Below are 20,264 nucleotides of genomic sequence, written 5' to 3'. Positions count from 1 at the left end.
AAGGAATTTTATCTTCTTCTATTTTAAATTTGCAGATCAAAGGATGGATAAAACAGAAAAGACCAATTAATTTCAAGTAATCATATGTCACGATAATAGTAAAAATACATTTCAGAATTAATGAAGGTCAATAGTGATTATTGATTTCATTTATTGTATTTCCTCTGCTTCACAAATAGTATATTCTAGAAAGAGGGCAGTTAAAAATATCATTCTTTCAAAACACGTTCTCAAGAATAAGATTCACAAGTAAGAATAAACTAAAAGTAATTCCTATACTTCTAAAAATACTACTAAAAGGCTGTTCTAGAATAACTCCTCCTATTTCCTTTGTTGATTACAGGTTTCCTATTTTCTTATTCACAGTTTCTGTTTTACAAGATAGAAATGAGACGTTTTTCCCACTATCTTTCCCTACCCAATGGCTGGGAGGAAATGCCACTAACAGATGGTGTTCATTTCTTACCAAGAAAACTGGCATTTTTGCCTTTGTGATGATGAAGTAATCACTAATCTAAGGCTGATCTTTATTTTATTCTTTGAGATGGAGTCTTGTTCTGTCACCAGGCTGGAATGGGGTGGCACGATCTCAGCTCACTGCAACCTCTGCCTTCTGGGTTCAAGTGATTCTCCTGCCTCAGCCTCCCGAGTAGCTGGGACTACAGGCGTGCACCATCACACCCAGCTAATTTTTGTATTTTTAGTAGAGACAGGGTTTCACCGTGTTGGCCAGGACGGGCTCGATCTCTTGACCTCGTGATCCATCCACCTTGGCCTCCCAAAGTGCTCGGATTACAGGCATGAGCTACCGTGCCCAGCCGCTGATCTTTAATATAAACCCTAGCACAGCATGCCATATTGTGCCAAGGATAACTAAATCAAATAACTAAATAATTAAACAGAAATGGAACATTTAATAATTTAACCCCTACTAGTAAGGAAGTAGTCTACTCACACTTTCACAGTTTTTTCAATGTTTCTGATACAGAAATCCAATGTGATCACAACTTCTGACTTTTTGTGAACAGTTTCATTGTAATCATCTTTAATTAATTCACTAAAAAGAGAAAATTTTTTTTATGTAAGGAGTTACTTTTTCTTATCTTTCACTAATTATACTGCAGTACTACTGTTCAAAAACATTTTATAACAATATTCTTGATATTAGTCAATTCACACTTTTTGAGACACTATTATTAAAAGCATTTCTGTAACCCTTATATTTATCTAGGGAACTCATATTTTCATAAACCATTACTACTTAGGTTAACAGTTTAGAAACCTAAGGTATTAATATTACATTAAGAAGTAAAAACTAATCTACAATTACACAAATAGTTTGTAGAGCATTACAGTTTATACCACCAGAATTAATTTTTACTACTCATAGTAGACTACTGTTTGACTCATACTTCAAACCAATTACAGGTTGAATATCTCTTATTTGAAATTCTTGGGACCAGAAGTGTTTCAGATTTTGGATTTTGGAATATTTGTATATATACATACTGGTTAAGCATCCCTAATCTGAGAATCCAAAATGTTCCAATGAGTATTTCCTTTGAGCATAAACTTTGAGCAAAAAGTTGTGACTTTTTTATTAGGGAATTTTTTTTATTAGGGATGCTCAACTTATGATGTGATCTCTGAAGAAGGATGACACAGTAATATATAATTGAAGGGCTTTTGATCTACATCAGGGATCAACAAACTAAGACTTGAGGCCTGCTTTTATATGGCCCATGAGCTAACATTACACTTTTAAAGACTGTAAAAACAAAGAAGAGACCATACGCAGCCCACAAAGTCTAAAATATTAGACTGAATCTTTAAAGAAAATGTTTGCCAACATTTTCTCATGACTTATTGGACTTTAAACTAGTAAGTAAAAGGAATAAAAGCTTCATGAATCAGCGACTGACGGTAGATAAGAGAGAAAATGAATGTTAGTACATAGAGATTTTTCCAGAAACCAGTAAAAACAAGGAAGATTCTTAGCGGAACAAAAAGGCATAGGCTTAGGAACTTAGGTATGTGAACACAGTGAAAAATATAAACACAAATTTATGGGTTTCATATAATGCTAACAGAAAAAAAGAAGGAGCCTAAAAAGAGTGATGAAATGCTTCATATACATTTTTGCAAGAAGGGGTGGGTATGAGGTAGGCATACATAAACTGTCAAAAGCATTACAGTCCAAGGGCACATACATAGCGACATCAGCGCAGAAAACAAAGTTCTTAGCATCTGTAGGCCACAAGGCCATCATGATGTGTGTGCAAAATTCAAAAGCTTTGAATGATGTATAGAAATAAACATAAATCCCAAAAGAGATCATGTATTTTCCATTTTTTTCAGATGGAAAGATGACGTTTATAAATCATGAAACGTATAAAACAGGAAAAAATTATATCCATCTTACATTTCTTAGAGTCACTTTCAGGAAGAAACTATTTAAACTAGATGATTAGTTATTCTGATCTAGAATAACTATATTAAGTGGTCTAGTTTTTAAACATTAACTTTTAAATTGCTCGTTAGATTATATATTCATATTGCATAATTTCATTTATATGAAATGTCTGGAACAGGCAAATAGTATATTAGTGGTTGCCTAGGGCAGGGCTGTTTAGGCGGAAATGGAGAGTGAATACTAATGGGTGCAGAGATACTTTCTGGGGTGATGAAAATGTTCTAAAATTAGTGATGATGGCTGCACAACTCTGAACATAATAAAAACCACTAAACTGTATGCTTAAATGCATGAATTAATAGTATATGAATTATATCTCAATGTTGTGAAGGCTGGGTATGGTGGCTCATGCCTATAATCCCAGTTGAGGCGGGCTGATTGCTTGAGCCCAAGAGTTTGAGACCAGCCTGGGCAACATAACTAGACCCTCATCTCTTAAAAAGAAAAAAAAAAAAAAAAAAAAAAATTAGCTGGGCATGGTGGGGCATGCCTGTAGTCCCAGGTACTTGGGAAGCTGAGGGGGTAGCATCACTTGAGGCCAGGAGTTTCAGGCTGCAGTGATCTGTGATTGTGCCACTGCACTCCAGCCTGGGTGACAGTGAGACCCTGTCTCAAAAAGAAAAAAAAAATATGGTGTGATAAAAAAGGACTGTGTACTTCATTTGGGAAAATGGTAGGAAATTAAGGAAGACTCTGAGGACTTAAACGCTAGAAAGTACAGACTGTACTGGATTCTAACAAGCCAAAGACTTCTAACATAGTGAAATGACAACTGAGTCAAGGTCCTAGGAAAAGAAATGCATTTGCCATCACATCCTATAGCGTGGTGTAAGTTTTAAAATTCAGATACTATTTGTTCTGTTTCACAAGGTCATTGTAGGACTCATGAAAAAAGAGCTGCTAAATGTTTTATAAATGAAATGTGAAACAAATGTATTATAATAAAAATCAAGTACCTAACTAGTTTGAAGAGAGAAAATATCAATGATGGGGCAACATCTACATGAAAATCAATTTCAAAATTTCAATCTATTACTCACATCAGCCATCGTATCCCCTTTCGCATTAATTCCTGATAAAGCAGTAAGGTACTGGCAATTCTGCAGGCATAACACACAACCCCTGTTATTGCCTAATAAAGAAATAAAATGTCAATATTTGGTGCTAATTGTGGTACAGGGTAAGAAAAACTTTTATACAAAATTATTCAAGCTTATACATTTTTATCAGGTTAATTAAAAACACAACAAACCAATTTCTAAGAGTTAAAAATAGATATAAATATAATAAATATGTTATCCTTAACATTATCTAAACATGCACTGTCTCAATGGAGAGAATTTTCTTATATAGTGAATTCAAGAAAGAATAAAAATTAAAAAAGAAAGCCCACAAAATAACTTGGAAAGGGTATCAATTTAAGTGAATAATTTCCTAAGTCATATAGGCATACATGAAGACACAATACATGTTATTGCTTCCACTATTGATAAGATACATTAAATTCAGATGTTTACATAGTAATTCAATTAAATACTAACCTTAGCCATGCTAGCATCCCCATCTAAATCATAACGTGGATGTACTTTAGGGAGGGAAACTGAAATATGAAGTAAAATAAAATGAGAAAGAAAACTTTTTGAAAAAATCACTTTATCCTTTATAGAGCAAACAGAATGTCTAAATTAAACATTAGTGGAAAAATCTTTAATGTACTTTTTGTGATAAAAAAAATTACTTCAAACAATAATGTTCATTCTCTAACAAATTACCTCCAATATTTCTAAGGAGTTTCATTCTTTCCTTAAAAATACTCCAACACAATGAGTTCAATGCTTGTCTTTAAATCTACATCAAATCCCAATCTTCAAATAGAACCATAAAATTCTGGGGGATTCATTTTTTTTCTATCAGTAGAATGAATAATTTAAAAGATTCTCAAAATGCAGATCTAATTTTTCTTAGACTCTAAAGCTTGGCACAATGTTCTATACATACTGGAAACAAAATATATTTGCTGAAATTTATGATATAAAAGGTAATTTTGAGTGTTAGCAAAACACTTTTTAAAGAGAGTTACAGTGAAACGTATGACAAATGACTATCATTTTATGAAACAAAATATTTGAAGTCAAATGATGTCTACAAGCCTTTTTCAATTTTATGATTACTCTCAACTACAGTAATTTATAAAATTTTAATGTTTATGAAAGTTTTACACTAATGTGATCATCAGCTTTATAAAGATGACAATCATTTCTACAATGACAGATTTTGTGGATTTATTTTTTTGTTTTTGAGACAGGGTCCCACACTGTCTCCCAAGCTGGAGTGCAGTGGTGCAGTCTCGGCTTACTGCAACCTCTGCCTCCTGGGCTCAAACGATGCTCCTACCTCAGCCTCCCATGTAGCTGGGACTACAGGTGCAAGCCACCATGCTCCACTAATTTTTGTTTTATTTTTTGTAGAGACAAGGTCTCACTATGTTGCCCAGGCTGGTTGTGTTTTTCTAATGGCTAGTAAGAACGACGAGAAAAATCCCAACTTACTTTTTTCATATATTAATCCTATGGTATTCAGAGGTTCCCGGCTTACTACAAATATGGGGTTTTCCTCAGTAGTTTTAGGGAAATGCTGTGCCAGTCTTCCAGGTTCTAAGACTAAGCGTCGCCCTTCATAGATAAGTTCTTGATTTGAAGAAATAATTTTGGTTTGTTTATATACCAGTTCATGAAATATAGTAGCACTGTGTGAGAAAAATTCAAAAGGACACTATAACTGGGGATAAAGTGTAATTTTTTTAATGAGTGCAACAACATCCATTTCTAATTCATACTCCTAAGATCATAACCAGTCCATATAAACTTGCTTTGTTAATGTGGATACTACAAACTCCATTCCATGTAACCTGTCCATATAGTAAGCAATTCTAAAGTATTTTTATGTTTGGATACCTGTGTAATATACAGGATTCTTAATATTTTCTCTCTCTGTGTGTGTGTGTGTGTGTGTGACAGAGTTTCGCTCTGTTGCCTAGGCTGGAGTGCAGTGGCGCGATCTTGGCTCACTGTAGCCTCCGCCTCCTGGGTTCAAGTGATTCTTGTGTCTCAGCCTCCTAAGTAGCTGGGATTATAAGCGTGCACCACCACACGCAGCTGATTTTTGTATTTTTAGTAGAGACAGGTTTACACCATGCTGGCCAGGCTGGTTTTGAACTCCTGGCCTCCAATGATGCACCCGCCTCGGCCTCCCAAAGTACTGGGATTACAGGTGTAAGCCACCACGCCTGGCCAAGATTCTTAATATTTTCAAATAGAGAATCAACATAGTGGAGAGGTTTAGAGCACTGACTTGAATCAGATACTTGGGTTCAAATCTCAGCTCTTCCACTAACTTCTTATATAACCGTAAGTGACTTAACTCCTCTGCACTGTTTCCTCATCAGTAAAACGGAAATAATAACAGTACCCACTTCACAGAATTGTTGTGAGGATTAAATGGCTTAAATACGCAAAGAATCAAGAATAGCATTTGTTATGTGACTATATGTTTGTTAAATAAATTAATAAAACTAGGTATTTTCAAAATGATGCTTTAGGGGAAAAAGACAGCTTCCCCATGAATAGATCAATGACATCGAAAGAAATGTTTCAGCAACAATATTGTAATTTGGCTCTACAAGCCTCCACTGTGTGACCTTTTAAAAAAATTTCGTTTTTAATTTTTGTGTGTACATAGGAAATGTATATATTTATGAGGTACATGAGATGTTTTGTTACAGACATGCAGTACGTAATAATCACACCATGGAGAATGAGGTATCCATTCAGTCAAGCATTTATCTTTTGTGCTACAGACAATCAAATTGTACTTTTTAAGCTATTTTAAAATGTACAATTAAGTTATTAACTATAGTCACACTGGGTGAGCTTTTCACAAAACATTTTGACATCATTGGAGATTCACATGCAGTTCTAAGAAATGATGAAGAGAGACACCATATATTCTTCCCCCAGCTTCCCCCAGTGGTGACATCCTACATACAGCAAAGCATCACAACCAGCTATTAACGCCAATACACTGATTTTTACATGCAAGTGTATGTACGTGTACAGTCATGCATTGCTTATGATGGGAACAGTTCTAAAAAATGCATCATTGTGTGAACATCACAGAGTATATTTACAGAAAACTACATGGTATAGCCTTCTACACACCTAGGCTATATGGTATCTGGCCTACTGCTCCTAGGCTACAAACTTGTACAGCATGTTACTGTACTGAATACTGCAGGCAGCTGTAACACAATTAGAAATAGTATTTGTATATCTGAACATATCTAAACATAGAAAAGGTACAGTAAAAATACGATATTACAATCTTACGGAACCACTGTCATATATGTGGTCCATCATTGACCAAAATGTTATATGCAGTTTTATCACATGGGCAGTTTTTTTAATCACATGGGTGTAATGTGTTTTTGTTTACATAAAACAAACACTGATTATTTCTCCAGCACCAGGTGCTTTAACCATTATTATGGTTAATAATAACCATATTATCTCCATATGGTTATCACAGGCAAATAACCATGCAAACTACGAAGACTTAGGCTTTGATATTTTAAAAATGGCAGGATAGTACACTTAGTAAAACCTGGCTCGTTTACTGGTAGATGCCATTTGTGGTTATGTGATTATGTAACTTGAAAGAAGGCACAGCAAGGAAAGTAGTTTTGTAAAACTTACAGTTAAAGAAACAAGCTAATTTAACTATACATTTTAGAATATCAATCCTTTTATTCCAAAAATAAGTGAAAAGGAATTTACTAAGCACTTAAATATAATTTTCTATGTGGGGAAGTGGGTGCTTTTGGTGAAGCTGAGGCATCTTTTCTATTTCTTTTCCTAACTTAGGAAAATATTATATAACAGAATATGCTGATTTAAGAAGAAAACAGAAAGAGATACTTACGTATTATAGCTATGAACATAAATCTTATGAGCTGTCATTTGTTGTAGCGAAAAAACATGAATTATCATTCGGTGAAGTATATCACTAGTTTCTGCAAAAAACTGGTCAAAACCCCAACACTTTTCCTGATCTGCTTCAAGGATGTTTGCAAGAACAGGGGTAAGTAGAACCTGAAGACCCCTAAAACAGTATTGAAAAGTTACTTGAAGAGTGACTATGTCATATTCTGTCTAGGTTAAAAATCATAATACCAGCAAATCGAAGGAACTGTAACTATCACTATATTAGACTAATTTTAAAAATTCAAAATCCGTCAACTTTTCAGAAAGCTAGATAACCTTCATTTAATATCACTCATCAATAAGGGATTATAGCTTTTTCTCTTCTAGAAATGGGGTCTTGTTATATTGCCCAGGCTGAAGTACTACAGCTATTCACAGATGCTTTATACATTGCAGTCTCAAACTTCGGAGCTCAAGTATCCTGCCTCAGCTTCCTGAGTAGCTGGGATTATAGGTGTATGCCACCGTGCCAAGCTCCATTACATTTCTGGTAGTTGTTTTCACTGCTAATTTGTAGTACTTAAAGTTCTTACTATTTAAAACAAAAAAAATTATATAATATACTTTCTGGCATCTAAGCAATTTTTCTCAAAGAATTTATAACTTGGTATGCTAAAGACTGATTCAATAGATAAAGCCTGTTACCCTCCAGAAATATGCTGCCGTTCAGATCATCAGATGTTTTTGATTCTGAGTTTTGGCAATATAATTACTTATCAGCAAGTGTTCATTTCTTGAGCCCTTTACATTTTATCAGTTTTGCCTGAGATCCCCAAAATGAGTATTTCCTAAATCAAAATTTAACACAAATCACAATTATAATATTAAATTTCTGCTCTCCAACACAGTGAATTTCTCTTAGTAATCTAGCTGCATGACAATTTCATTTTGGAAACTTTTTAAAATAACAGACACAAAAAACTGTTAACAACAGTGGTTTTTGAAAATGATTTCAGCATTGGAACTCTTGGTTTAAATGAATTTTCACAGAACCTAACATATAAAATGATAAGTGATATTTTATTAGCTTGTTTTATATATTTATTTCTTTAAAGTCATACAAAAAGCACCCACAACTAAAAACAGGTGTTAAGCCAGTAACTCATAACCTGTGTCCAATTAAGTATTATATAACTACCATACTCAGTCAGGAAAAATGGAAGTTAATTCAGTAATCACAAATACTAAATACTGATGCATGTCTTGGCTTTATTTCCAGGGTGAAAATAATTTACTTTCTACTTTTAATTTCTTTTACCATAATTCTTTCTTTGGGGTAACAGGATTCTTAAATGACAATATAATTTTTTTGATTTCTGTCTGTGACATTAAAGATCCATATGAACATTTGAAATTCTAAAAAGTACAAAAAACTATTATTTCTCACCCTTTGAATAATTTGACTTTTTTTAAATGAAGGTAATACTAAATCTCTTCATTGTTTGCTTTTTACAACTCCAGTTGAGAAATTTACTCATATCCAATCCACTATTTGTTATCCATCAATATGGAGGTCATTATAAAAGGTACTAAGGTCCTGAGCAGGATCCCCACACTGGGAAGAATTCCAAGACCAGTGATTACCAATCTTAAAAATGTATGCCCTGTGTCCTAATGCAGATCTGGGGAAATTATTCGTATAGCAGCAAAGACAAAAATCATTTATCAAAGCAATTAAAATAAAATCAAACTACACTTCAGTATGTGAGTATCTGGTTTTAGGCAACAAAGATTTCTAACACCCAAGTGCAAAAGATGAGAATCAGGTACACTATACTTACCGAGAAAGACTGCAAGAAACAGGCATGTCTCCACTCCAGTCAATTGGTCCATTTTCTGCCTTTTGTACTCCAGATATTGCACCAGAAGGCTTTCCTGTAATTATTTTATACCTTGGGAGGAATAAAAGCAGAATAAAATAAGCAGTTATTTTTGCATGACTTATTAATGGGCTATGCAAAAGTATTTCCTCAATTGCACCTACAATTATCTACTAGATGAAACTTTGTGATTGATGCTCACAGGATCCATAAAACAATCAAAATACTTTGAATCTGACTGACTGAAGTACAATAGTGGTTGTACAGTTATTTATATATGCCATAGTTAATTTTCATTTGCGATCTCACAGTGCTTTATAACAGCATCTTGATGTTCACAACAAAAATATTAATTTTTCCATCTGAAAAAACTGAGCAAACACAAAATAAGTTATGTCACAGAATGTCTCTAGACCATGAAAAAAAAGCATCTAATCCCTCTTACCCATATTATTAAAAGGCACAACTAAAGTTTCTGCAGAATGAATAGCATTCTTTAAAACAAAAAAGATAAAACTATAGTATACAGAGCACAGTATCAGATTCTTTGTACATTGGTAAACACACATTTGCACATTTTGGAAAAAGCATATTTGTTTAACGTTAAATATGCTCTGAGCAAATCAATATTTTTTTAAAACATAGAACAAACCACTACAACTGATTTAGACCATTTGCTGCTTCCTCAGCAGTGGTAGTCAGGATTTCTGCCTTAAGAGATTTTTTCAAAGAGGAAATTAATATGGAAAATAAGGTGTGTTCATGTGAGAACTATCTAAGGAGTAAGGGCACATATGTGAGATTAATGCAAAAGAGAAATGAATAGGATAAATAGCAAAAGTCTTAAGGGAATGCTTACAAGTTTTAAAAAAGTTTAATTTTTGATAAGATCCACATATAAGTACATTCATAACATGCAAATGAGATGCTGAGAAATCAGCACTACTATAATGTTGGATGAATACATCCTTCATTAGTGAAGTAAAACAATTATTATTACTGAGTACTTCAATCACCTCTGAACATTCTTAGCATCAATGTTCATAAAAAGTTGAGTTTCTAATAAAGTAGAATTCTTCTAATGGTATATCTGCCCACAAGGGTGTCAGATAAAATCATCAGGTATTCCTAGCTTCTTATGAGTCACATATTTCCTTTACTAGGGAGCAGCACACACTTTTATTTAAACCATTTTTAGGGCAGCAAGAAACGCTGACATTGCTTTAAATGCTGATACTATCTATGATGAGAAAAGGATTAAATGTTAGGCACAATTTATGTGTAATGAGAAAAACACAAATTATTATAGTTTTTGTTAATGAAGAGATTTCATTAAAAGGGCAATGACACAAAAAAGCCTCAATAGGATGCTATGCCAAAATCATCAGTACAGTTGAATAGGTTATTCTTCCCATAAATATGTACACTGTCCTTGCTGGAAAACATTTAAATACCCAAGTTATAGAAAAAGTCATTGTACCATCTGAATTTGTTTTACTTCCTCCAACCAACAAAAGGAAAAACATGCTTCTCCCTCCATTTTTTGAGAAGAGATTAAATAATTATATTTTTACAGTTGTGATTATTACTTAAAGTCATGTTTCCTTCATAAAAGATAGAGCCAGGCTGGGTGCGGTGGCTCACACCTATAATGCTAGCACTTTGGGAGACCAAGGAGTGGGGGGCAGATCACTTGAGGCCAGGAGTTCGAGACCAGCCTGGGCAACATGGTGAAACTAAAAGTACAAAATAGCTGGGCATGGTGGTGGGCACCTGTAATCCCAGCTATCTGGGAGGCTGAGGCAGGAGAATTGCTTGAACCTGGGAGGTGGAGGTTGCAGTGAGCTGAGATTGGGCCACCGCACTCCTGCCTGGGCAACAGAGTGAGACTCTGTCTCAAAAAAACAAAACAAAACAAAACAAAAGGTAGGGCCAAATATATAAAGGTCCGAGAAATATGTTAAGACCTAAAAGAATGGTTGGATAGGTTAGGCTGTCAGTAGTTGTTGTCCATTCACTAAACTTAATATTCTTCACATCATAGTTTTATGTGTATGCGGTTTGGCTTTCTCATGAAACAAGATTATTCACTAATGTCTTTTAAAATAAAAAGAAGTGTGGTCAATTATAGATTATTTGTACAATTAATTTCACATCTAGAAATCCATCTCTCTTTTCCTTGGCTTACAAAAAATGACTTTATACACAGTAACTATTTCATAATAATTATGGCAATATACCTCAACAAAGTAGGCACAGAAGGAACATATCTCAAAATAATAAGAGCCATCTATGACAAATCAATAGCCAACATCATTCTGAATGGGCAATTCCCCTTAAGAACTGAGACAAGACAAGGATGCCCACTCTCACCACTCCTACTCAACATAGTACTAGAAGTCCCAGCCACAGCAATCAGGCAAGAGAAAACTAAAAGGCATTCAAATAGGAAAAGAGGTAGTCAAATTATCCCTCTTCACTGACAATATGATTCTAAACCTAGAAAACCCTAAAGATTTCACCAAAAGACTCCTAGACCTGATAAATAATTTCAGCCAAATCTCAGGATACAAAATAAATGTACAACAATCAGTAGCATTTCTATACACAGATAAAGCTGAGAACCAAATCAAGAATGCAATCCCATTTACCATAGCCACACACAGACACAAAAATACCTAGGAATACACTTAACTGAGGAGTTGAAAGATCACTACAAGACCTAATACCGCTGAAAGAAATCATAAATGACACAACAAATGGAAAAGCATTCCATGCTCATGGGTTGGAAGAATCAATATCATTAAAATATCCATACTGCCCAAAGCAATCTAGAGAATCAATGCTATTCCTATCAAATTATTAATGTTAAATTTCACAGAATTAGAAAAACCTATTCTAAATTCATATGGAACAAAAACAGAGCCTGAATAGCCACGGCAGTCTCAAGCAAAAAGAACAAAGCTGAAGGCATCATATTAGCTGACTTTAAACTATACTGCAGGGCTACCGTAACCAAAACAACATGGTATTGGTACAAAAACAGATACACAGACTGATGGAACAGAATAGAGACTCCTAAAATAAAGCCACACATCTACAACCAACATATCTTTGACAAAGTTGACAAAAATAAACAATGGGGAAAGGATACCCTATTTGATAAATGGTGCTGGGAAAACTGCCTAACCATATGCAGAAGAATAAAACTAGACCCCTACCTCTTACCATATACAAAAATTAACTCAAGATGAATTAAAGACTTAAATGTAAGACCTCAAACTACAAAAATTCTAGAAGAAAATATAGGACATACTCTTCTATACATTGTCTTAGGCAAATAATTCATGATGAAGATCCCAAAATCAAATGCAACAAAATAAAAAATAGACAAATGAGACTTAATTAAACTAAAGAGCTTTGGCACAGCAAAAAGAACTCTCAACAGAATAAACAGACAACCTACAGAATGGGAGAAATTATTTGTAAACTATGCATTTGACAAAGGACTAAGATCCAGAATATATAAGGAACTTAAACGAATTAACAAGAAAAAAACAAACAATCTCATTAAAAAGTGAGCAAAGGACAGGAACACACTCTCCTCAAAAGACTATGCAAGATGCCAACAAACATGAAAAAACCACGAATCATCAAAGAGATGCAAATCAAAACCACAATGAGATACCATCTCACGCCAGTCAGAATGGCTATAAAAAAGTAAAAAAATAACAGATGCTGGTGAGGTTGTGGAGAAAAGGGAATAATTACACACTATTGGTGAGAATGCAAATTAGTTCAGCCCCTATGAAAAGCAGCTTGGAGTTCTCAAATAACTAAAAAGAGAACTATCATTTGACCCAACAATCCCATTGCTGGGTATATAACCAAAGAAAAATAAATTGTTCTACCTAAAAAGACACATGCGCTTGTATGTTTATCCCAGCAGTATTCACAATAGCAAACACATAGAATAAATCTAGGTTCTCATCAATGGTAGAGTGGATAACAAAAATGTGGCACATATACACCATAGAATACTATGCAGCCATAAAAAAGAATGAAATCATATCCTTTGCAGCAACATGGATGCAGCTGGAGATCTTTAGCCTAAGTGAACTAATGCAGAAACAAAAAACCAAATACTGTTAAAATGTTCTCACTTATAAGTGAGAGCTAAATCTTGGGTTTACAACTTTTCCATCTGCGCCGTAGAGCCCATCATATTGTCTCGCCAATTCCAGAAATCAATTCTTGTAATTATCCCACTTACTTAATGCATCAAAGATGGATATAAGGATGGAAACAATAGACAATGGGGACTCCAAAAGTAGGGAGGGAGGGAGACAAGGGCCAAACACTTCTTATTCGGTACCATGTTCACTATCTGGGTGATAGGATCAATAAAAGCCCAAACCTCAGCACCACACAATATACCCTTTTAACCAAACCTTCACACATACCCTCTGAATCTAAAATAAAAATGGAAATTTAAAAAAAATTGTGACAATACATAAATGTATATACATTATACTAGTAAAATATGTAAGTGTCTGGCCCAAATCTGCAACACTGGGAAAAAAAAGTTTAATGTTACATTACTGCCAAAATGTTATTTTTAAGTTTCTTTCATTTATTTATTTAGAGACAGGGTCTCACTCTGTCACTCTGTAGCTGGGTTGGAAGAATCAATATCATTAAAATATCCATACTGCCCAAAGCAATCTAGAGAATCAATGCTATTCCTATCAAATTATTAATGTTATTTTTCACAGGTGCACACCACAACACCTGGCAGTCGTGCAATCACAGTTCACTGCAGCCTCAATCTCCTAGGCTCAGGTGATCCTCCCACCTCAGCCTCCTGAGTAGCTGGGACTATGGGAGCATAACACCACCCCTGGCTAATTTTTGTATTTTTTTGTAGAGACAGGGTCTCTACAAAACCCTCATGTTGCTCAGGCTAGTCTTGAACTCCTGGGCTCAAGAGATCCTCCTCCCTCAGCCTCCCAAAGTGCTGAGATTACAGGCGTGAGCCACTATGCCTGGCCCAAAATGTTATTTTTTAAATGGTAAAAGAAATCAGTTCACTTTAGGGTAAGACTGATGTTTTAGATCTGGTAATGATTCTAATATTCCACAGAACTATATTATTTTTTCAGTTGTATGGGAGAAAAGTGCTGACGAGTATACAGAGTGAAATAAACAGTGAGCTGAAATAAGTCTAGAAAGCAGTACATTTTTAATGATGGGCCAAAGACTGAATACCATTTATACTGTGTATATAAGATATTTAAACATAACATGGAAAATTATGCATACTTTTATAAGGCTGCATTCTTTTTAAAAACTCAGGTAGCTTAAAATATCAGAAATGATTGTTAAACCAATTTTCATTAGCATAAACCACTAACAATAAGATGAACCAAGATAGAAATCATTTTTTAAATGCTTCTCTGATTTTAGATCGGGAAACCACTTACATCACTTCTTTATTCCTACGAGGCCCTTCAAAGGGTCTAAATGGCAGTGATCCAGTAGCTGCATGGTAAAATGTTACCCCAATGCTCCAAAGATCAACTGTTGCTCCATATTTCTTCTGATGATCTTTTCTTAGCACTGCTCTCTCATACATATCAGGGTGCTAAGATTAAAAAAAAGATGAAAAATCTATGAACTTGTGACCAATTTCATTATACAAATGTATATTCAATAATGCTTAGAAATTCTATTTTGTTTTCCTAATAACTTCACTTTCCCAATCTGAAAAGACTATTTCACATCTTCCCCTCCCTCCTCAAACCTCCACCACCATCTCCTTTGATCCTCAATTTTGATGACCCTGCTTCATAATTTAATGTGGAAATGGAAGGAATCAGACCAGCACTCCCTTATGCCCTTTACCAAATACAACCTACCTGAATCTGTGTCCGTTTTCTTTTTTTCTCTTTTTTTTTGAGATGGGGTGGAGTGCAGTGGCTTGATCTCAGCTCACTGCAAGCTCTGCTTCCTGGGTTCAAGCGATGCTCCTGCCTCAGCCTCCTGAGAAGCTGGGACTACAAGTGCCTGCCATGATACCTAGCTAATTTTTGTATTTTTTGTAGAGATGGGGTTTCGCCATGTTGGCCAGGCTGGTCTCGAACTTCTGACCTCAAGTGATCCTTGAGGACCTTGAGTGCCTTGGCCTTCCAAAGTGCTGGGATTACAGGTGTGAGCCACTGCCCCTGGCCAATCTGTGCCCGTTTTCCAGGCCTCCTTTCCAGTCACAATGGAACTGTGCCTATACATGGCCAACTTTTCCATCTGTACTGTAGAGCCCATCATAGCATCTCGCCAATTCCAGAAATCAATTCTTGTAATTATCCTACTTATTTAATGCATCAATGTTTCCCTCTGTTCTGATTCATTACTTTCTGCTTACAAACATGCTTTAGTATCTCCCATTTTAAAAGATCTCTAAATTGACCACAAAACTCCTTTCAACAATTACCCAATTCTCTGTTTCCCACCACAGCAAAGTTTCTCAGTACAGCTGTCCATGCTTATTATAACTGCCTTACTCCCTCATCTCCCATTCAGACCTAATGCATTAAATATCATATGTATGCTTTAATATCCCAAACTATCTTGGGCCCCAAGCCTCAGATTCATATATCCTACTGTTCTCTTGATGTCTACAAGGCAGCTCACTCTTAACATATCCAAAATTGACTCTTGGTCTTCCCACTTAAACTTGCTTCCTCCTAAAACTTTAAGTAAATAGTACCACCACATATCTAGCTGCTCACACCCAAAACCTATCAGGCAGCCTTAATTTCTTTGCCTTATCCCTCAAATGTAATCTGTCAGGGTAAGTGTATTTAATTTAATGAAATTAAATTCTCTAGAATCAATTCAGAGGACTAACTTGACTGGGTTCACTGGGGATCTACTGACATTCAACACACGTCCTTACACATAGGAGACACTACACCAAGTTTGTCCAACCCGCAGCCTGTGGGCCACATGTAGCCCAAGACACCCTGAATGCGGCCCAACACATATTCATAGACTTTCTTAAAACATTGAGGTCTTTTGCAATTTTTTTTTATAGCTCATCAGCTATCATTATTTTATGTGTGGCCCAAGAAAATCTATCATATTTTATGTGTGGCCCAAGGCAATTCTTCTAGTGTGGCCCAGGGAAGCCAAAAGATTGGACACTCTGCACTATATACCACAGTCACTAAGAACAGATGGAGCTTCTGAAAAATTGTTTAGGAGCTTACAGAACCTAATAGATATTCTGTTAGGAATGGACATTTTGTTCTGCAGAGAATAACCAGTGGTCACACACAGCATGGCCCCCTCCCATCTGCCTTCATGAAAGTTATACACTGGCAACTTTAAGATTTTTGGAAGATAAATCTTAAAAAGTATACTTATGGACCAAAGTAGAGTTACCACCTAAATGATCCCAAACCAAAACAATTCCTTATGACATTGTGGGATTTAGCTACAGCCCAGGGAACTGGGAACCAGTGTAGGAAATGCTGCTGGGACGGGCTTCTAAATGATGCAGTCTGTGAATCTTACTCCCAAAGGATCAGTCTCTGATTTCTGGGAGTCGGGGGTGGGGGTGCTGGAGATGAGGGTGGGAAAAAGACTCTTTCGAGAAATACATTTTAAAGAGAAATCAGAATGCAGACAAGTATAAGACCTGGGTATTGAAGTGAGTGTCCAAACATATACCTACTAGATATATGGGATCTCAGTGGCTCTGCTGGTTCTACAGCACAGCACATAAAGTGATTTTTGTCCAAAGAAGCGACTACCAAACCTTTGACCTAGCAGCTGGTACTTAGTGTGTAAATGGTGTCGTGAAGAGGCCAAGAGTACCTGGATAGGTCTGACGCCTTCCGGAAAATAAAGCCTCCTGGGAAGAGGAGACACAGTGATTCTAGAAGGAGACAAAGACGGACCTCCTCACAAGGTGCAATAATATATAGCCTAATTGGTATAGCAGGAAGCTATTCCCTGGGAGTGACTAACTTGGGGTGGCTTGACACATGCTGGTCTGATACATTTGTGCCCAATGGCTCTCTCCTGATGTGCTACCGGCTTGGTGTTACTGGGCCTGGGCTATTGCATCTCGAAGAAAAGCATAAGGATAAAGCTACTCCAAGGTTTTCAGAATTATATTACTGAGATGATATCCATTATATTAAAAACAGTAGAAGAGACAGGGTGTGGTGGCTCACATCCTGTAATCCCAGAACTTTGGGAGGTCAAGGTGGGTGGATCACTTGAGGTCAGGAGTTTGAGACTAGCCTGGCCAACATGGTGAAACCTCATCTCTACTAAAAATACAAAAATTTGCTGGGTAGTGGCACACGCCTGTAATCCCAGCTACTTGGGAAGCTGAGGCAGGAGAATTGCTTGAATCCAGGAGGTGGAGGTTGCAGTGAGCTGAGATGGCACCACTACACTCCAGCCTGGGCAACAGAGTGAGACTCTGTCTCAAAAATACACACACATATATATATATACACAAAAATATTAGCCAGGTGTTGTGGTGTGCACCTGTAAACCCAGCTATCTGGGAGGCTGGCACATAAGAATCACCTGAACCTGGGAGGCAGAGCTTGTAGTGAGCTGAGATTGTGCCACTGCACTCCAGCCTGGGCGACAGATTGAGACTTTGTCACAACAACAATAACAAAAACAAAAAACAGTAGAAGAATGTTTTCTTTGGACTTTAACATACAAAAGAGAGAGGATTTAACATCTGGGTTGTAGTTTCTGGGAGCTTCAAAACAAGGGAGGTTTTTAATCAAACGTAGAATACAGCTACGCTGCTGAGTCTTAGACTATTATTTATCTCATTTTATAACTTCTGGTGCACTGTATTTGAGTATTTCCCATTCTGAAATAGGAAATAAATAGATTGGAGTTAAATTTCAGCCTAGAGTACAGCACAGACTTGGAGTTAATTTATTTAATGTTTTGCTTTTCCTGATTTAAAAGTCTTAGAGGCAAAAGCTAAACTGTGTTCCCAGGAGGTTACATGAAAGATTAATAGTTGGTATTGGGGAAGCAACTCTCATGAAGGCTGGTACAGGAATGCTCTTTGCTTGTTATGGTAATTATCATGATGGGAAAAGGCAGAGACCAGACACTGAAGGACATACTGCAGTATATGTGACAGTTCTGAAAAATGATCCCCCTACATATAGCCTGAATGACTTTGGAATATTCTGCCAGATACTTGTGCAGGTGAGAAATCTATTTCAAACTCCATTTTATATATAACAAAGCACTTTTGCACAGTTTTTCCAAGAATGTAACTATATTTAAATCCACTTTGTTTAGTTAGAAACTTTACCAAAACTTGTTCACTACTTTGGAAAATCATGTCAATAACAATATTACCACTTGTGATGTGATTCACTAATACAACATGAGTTATCACTGCACTTGTATTCAAAGTGGTATTACATATAGGCGCAAGCATGTATGACTACTTAATTGCTCATGAAGCTGTTTCTAAATTTTTACATATTAAATATCTATTATTTTATTATAAAATATTTTCATTTACATTATTAAGATATGCTATTTTAATTAGGTGTGCAGGTTTACAATATTATCTAGGAATTTCATTTCAAGATACTGAAGGGAACACTGCAAAATATTTATTATAAAAAGGGGATATTGGTCTGACAGGGTTTAAACTACTAGCCTATCTGATCTGGCTAGCCCCTTGATCACTTCTTCAATTCTAACTCCTTCCACTTGCCTCTTTACTCACTAAATTCCAGCAAAACTGCCATCTTTTCTGTTTCTCCAACTCCTGAGGTCATTCTTATCTCCAGGCCTTTATAGCTCCTGTTTTCTCTGGGGTTGATGGAATCAGACTGAAGCACAAGAACATTCTTAGAGCAGTTAACCTTGGCAAGCAGTGCCCTCCTGGGAATGGCTGTGTCCTGAGCACTCATCTACTGTGGCTTTGGCCATGACAGGTGTGGGCTCCAGAGACAACGAGCTGGGGCTGGTGAACTAGCTTTTAGAAATAGGCTGTTCTTACAGAAAGCGGGGTTGGGGGAAAAAAAAAAGTACTGGGTGAGAGAAAGAGAAAGAGAGAGAGAAATTGAATTTTTGAACAAGTTATTTTATCTAATAATTGAATTTGAACGACACTGGCTCGAGCTTGCTACTGGAAAGGAGGCAGTCTGGGAGAACATGGCCTTGAGCTATTTATTGGAGGCTCACTGCTCTAAGAGAAAAGAGAAGGGGAATGTCTGAGCTGGGGAAGTGAACGAATCAGGAAGCTGCCTTGTACCAAAGCTCTGGTGTGAATTCAGCAGTGTTGCTTCTAGAAGCAGAAAGCATGGTCTAGCCAAATATAACTGAGAAGACCACCAACAGAGAAATGAGAATGAAGACGTGTGTTGGCTCAGTCACATGTTGAGGCCCAGGAAGAGACAAAAGGATAATAGCAAAAGCACAAATGTCACGTAGGACAGAGAAAGGAGCAGGAAGGAGGTGATTTCCTCGTCTAACTCTGCTTGGTGTTCTCGGCAGGCTAAGATGAAAGTCCCTGCTTTTGTGGAGCTTACATTCTCGTGGAGAATTCAGGATATGAAGCCTGATTCCATTTGCCAGACACATCTGAGTCCTGTCTCTGTTCCAGCCAAGAGTCTCAGGAAGCTTGAAGGTGAATTCATTACAACTGTACTTCCCTCTGCTATCTATGTTCTATGACACATTCTCCAGATCCACAATGACAGGGAGTCCACTGTGTCACAAAGCAGCTCACATGTCACAACTCAGACAGCCAGAGGACCCCAAAGGCATCCTGGGCCCTCAACAACACAGGTCTACGTAGGGGAGAGGAGGCTAGACTGATGCAGTAGGGTTCAGTAGTACACAGCAAGCAGAGATGGAGGGAAC

At 36.4% G+C, this 20,264-nt stretch overlaps 1 protein-coding gene across 1 annotated transcript in view; it reads right to left on the bottom strand.

Moving 5' to 3' along the window:
- The window catches only part of TBK1 (TANK binding kinase 1), a 49,009-nt gene that overhangs the window by 12,662 nt on the left and 16,083 nt on the right, over positions 1-20,264 (bottom strand). Inside the window, exons 6-12 of the mRNA XM_023225089.3 lie at positions 14,816-14,976; positions 9,294-9,404; positions 7,451-7,630; positions 5,023-5,219; positions 4,015-4,073; positions 3,514-3,605; positions 956-1,057 (exon numbers count right to left, since the gene is read on the bottom strand). Coding sequence (XP_023080857.1) covers positions 956-1,057; positions 3,514-3,605; positions 4,015-4,073; positions 5,023-5,219; positions 7,451-7,630; positions 9,294-9,404; positions 14,816-14,976 — 902 coding nt within the window. The remainder of the gene's footprint in view (positions 1-955; positions 1,058-3,513; positions 3,606-4,014; positions 4,074-5,022; positions 5,220-7,450; positions 7,631-9,293; positions 9,405-14,815; positions 14,977-20,264) is intronic.

This window comes from Piliocolobus tephrosceles, chromosome 10 (assembly GCF_002776525.5).
Source record: "Piliocolobus tephrosceles isolate RC106 chromosome 10, ASM277652v3, whole genome shotgun sequence".
Classification (NCBI taxonomy): Eukaryota; Metazoa; Chordata; class Mammalia; order Primates; family Cercopithecidae; genus Piliocolobus; species Piliocolobus tephrosceles.
Note: the sequence above shows the minus strand (reverse complement) of the source record. Positions and strands in the feature narration are given on the sequence as shown.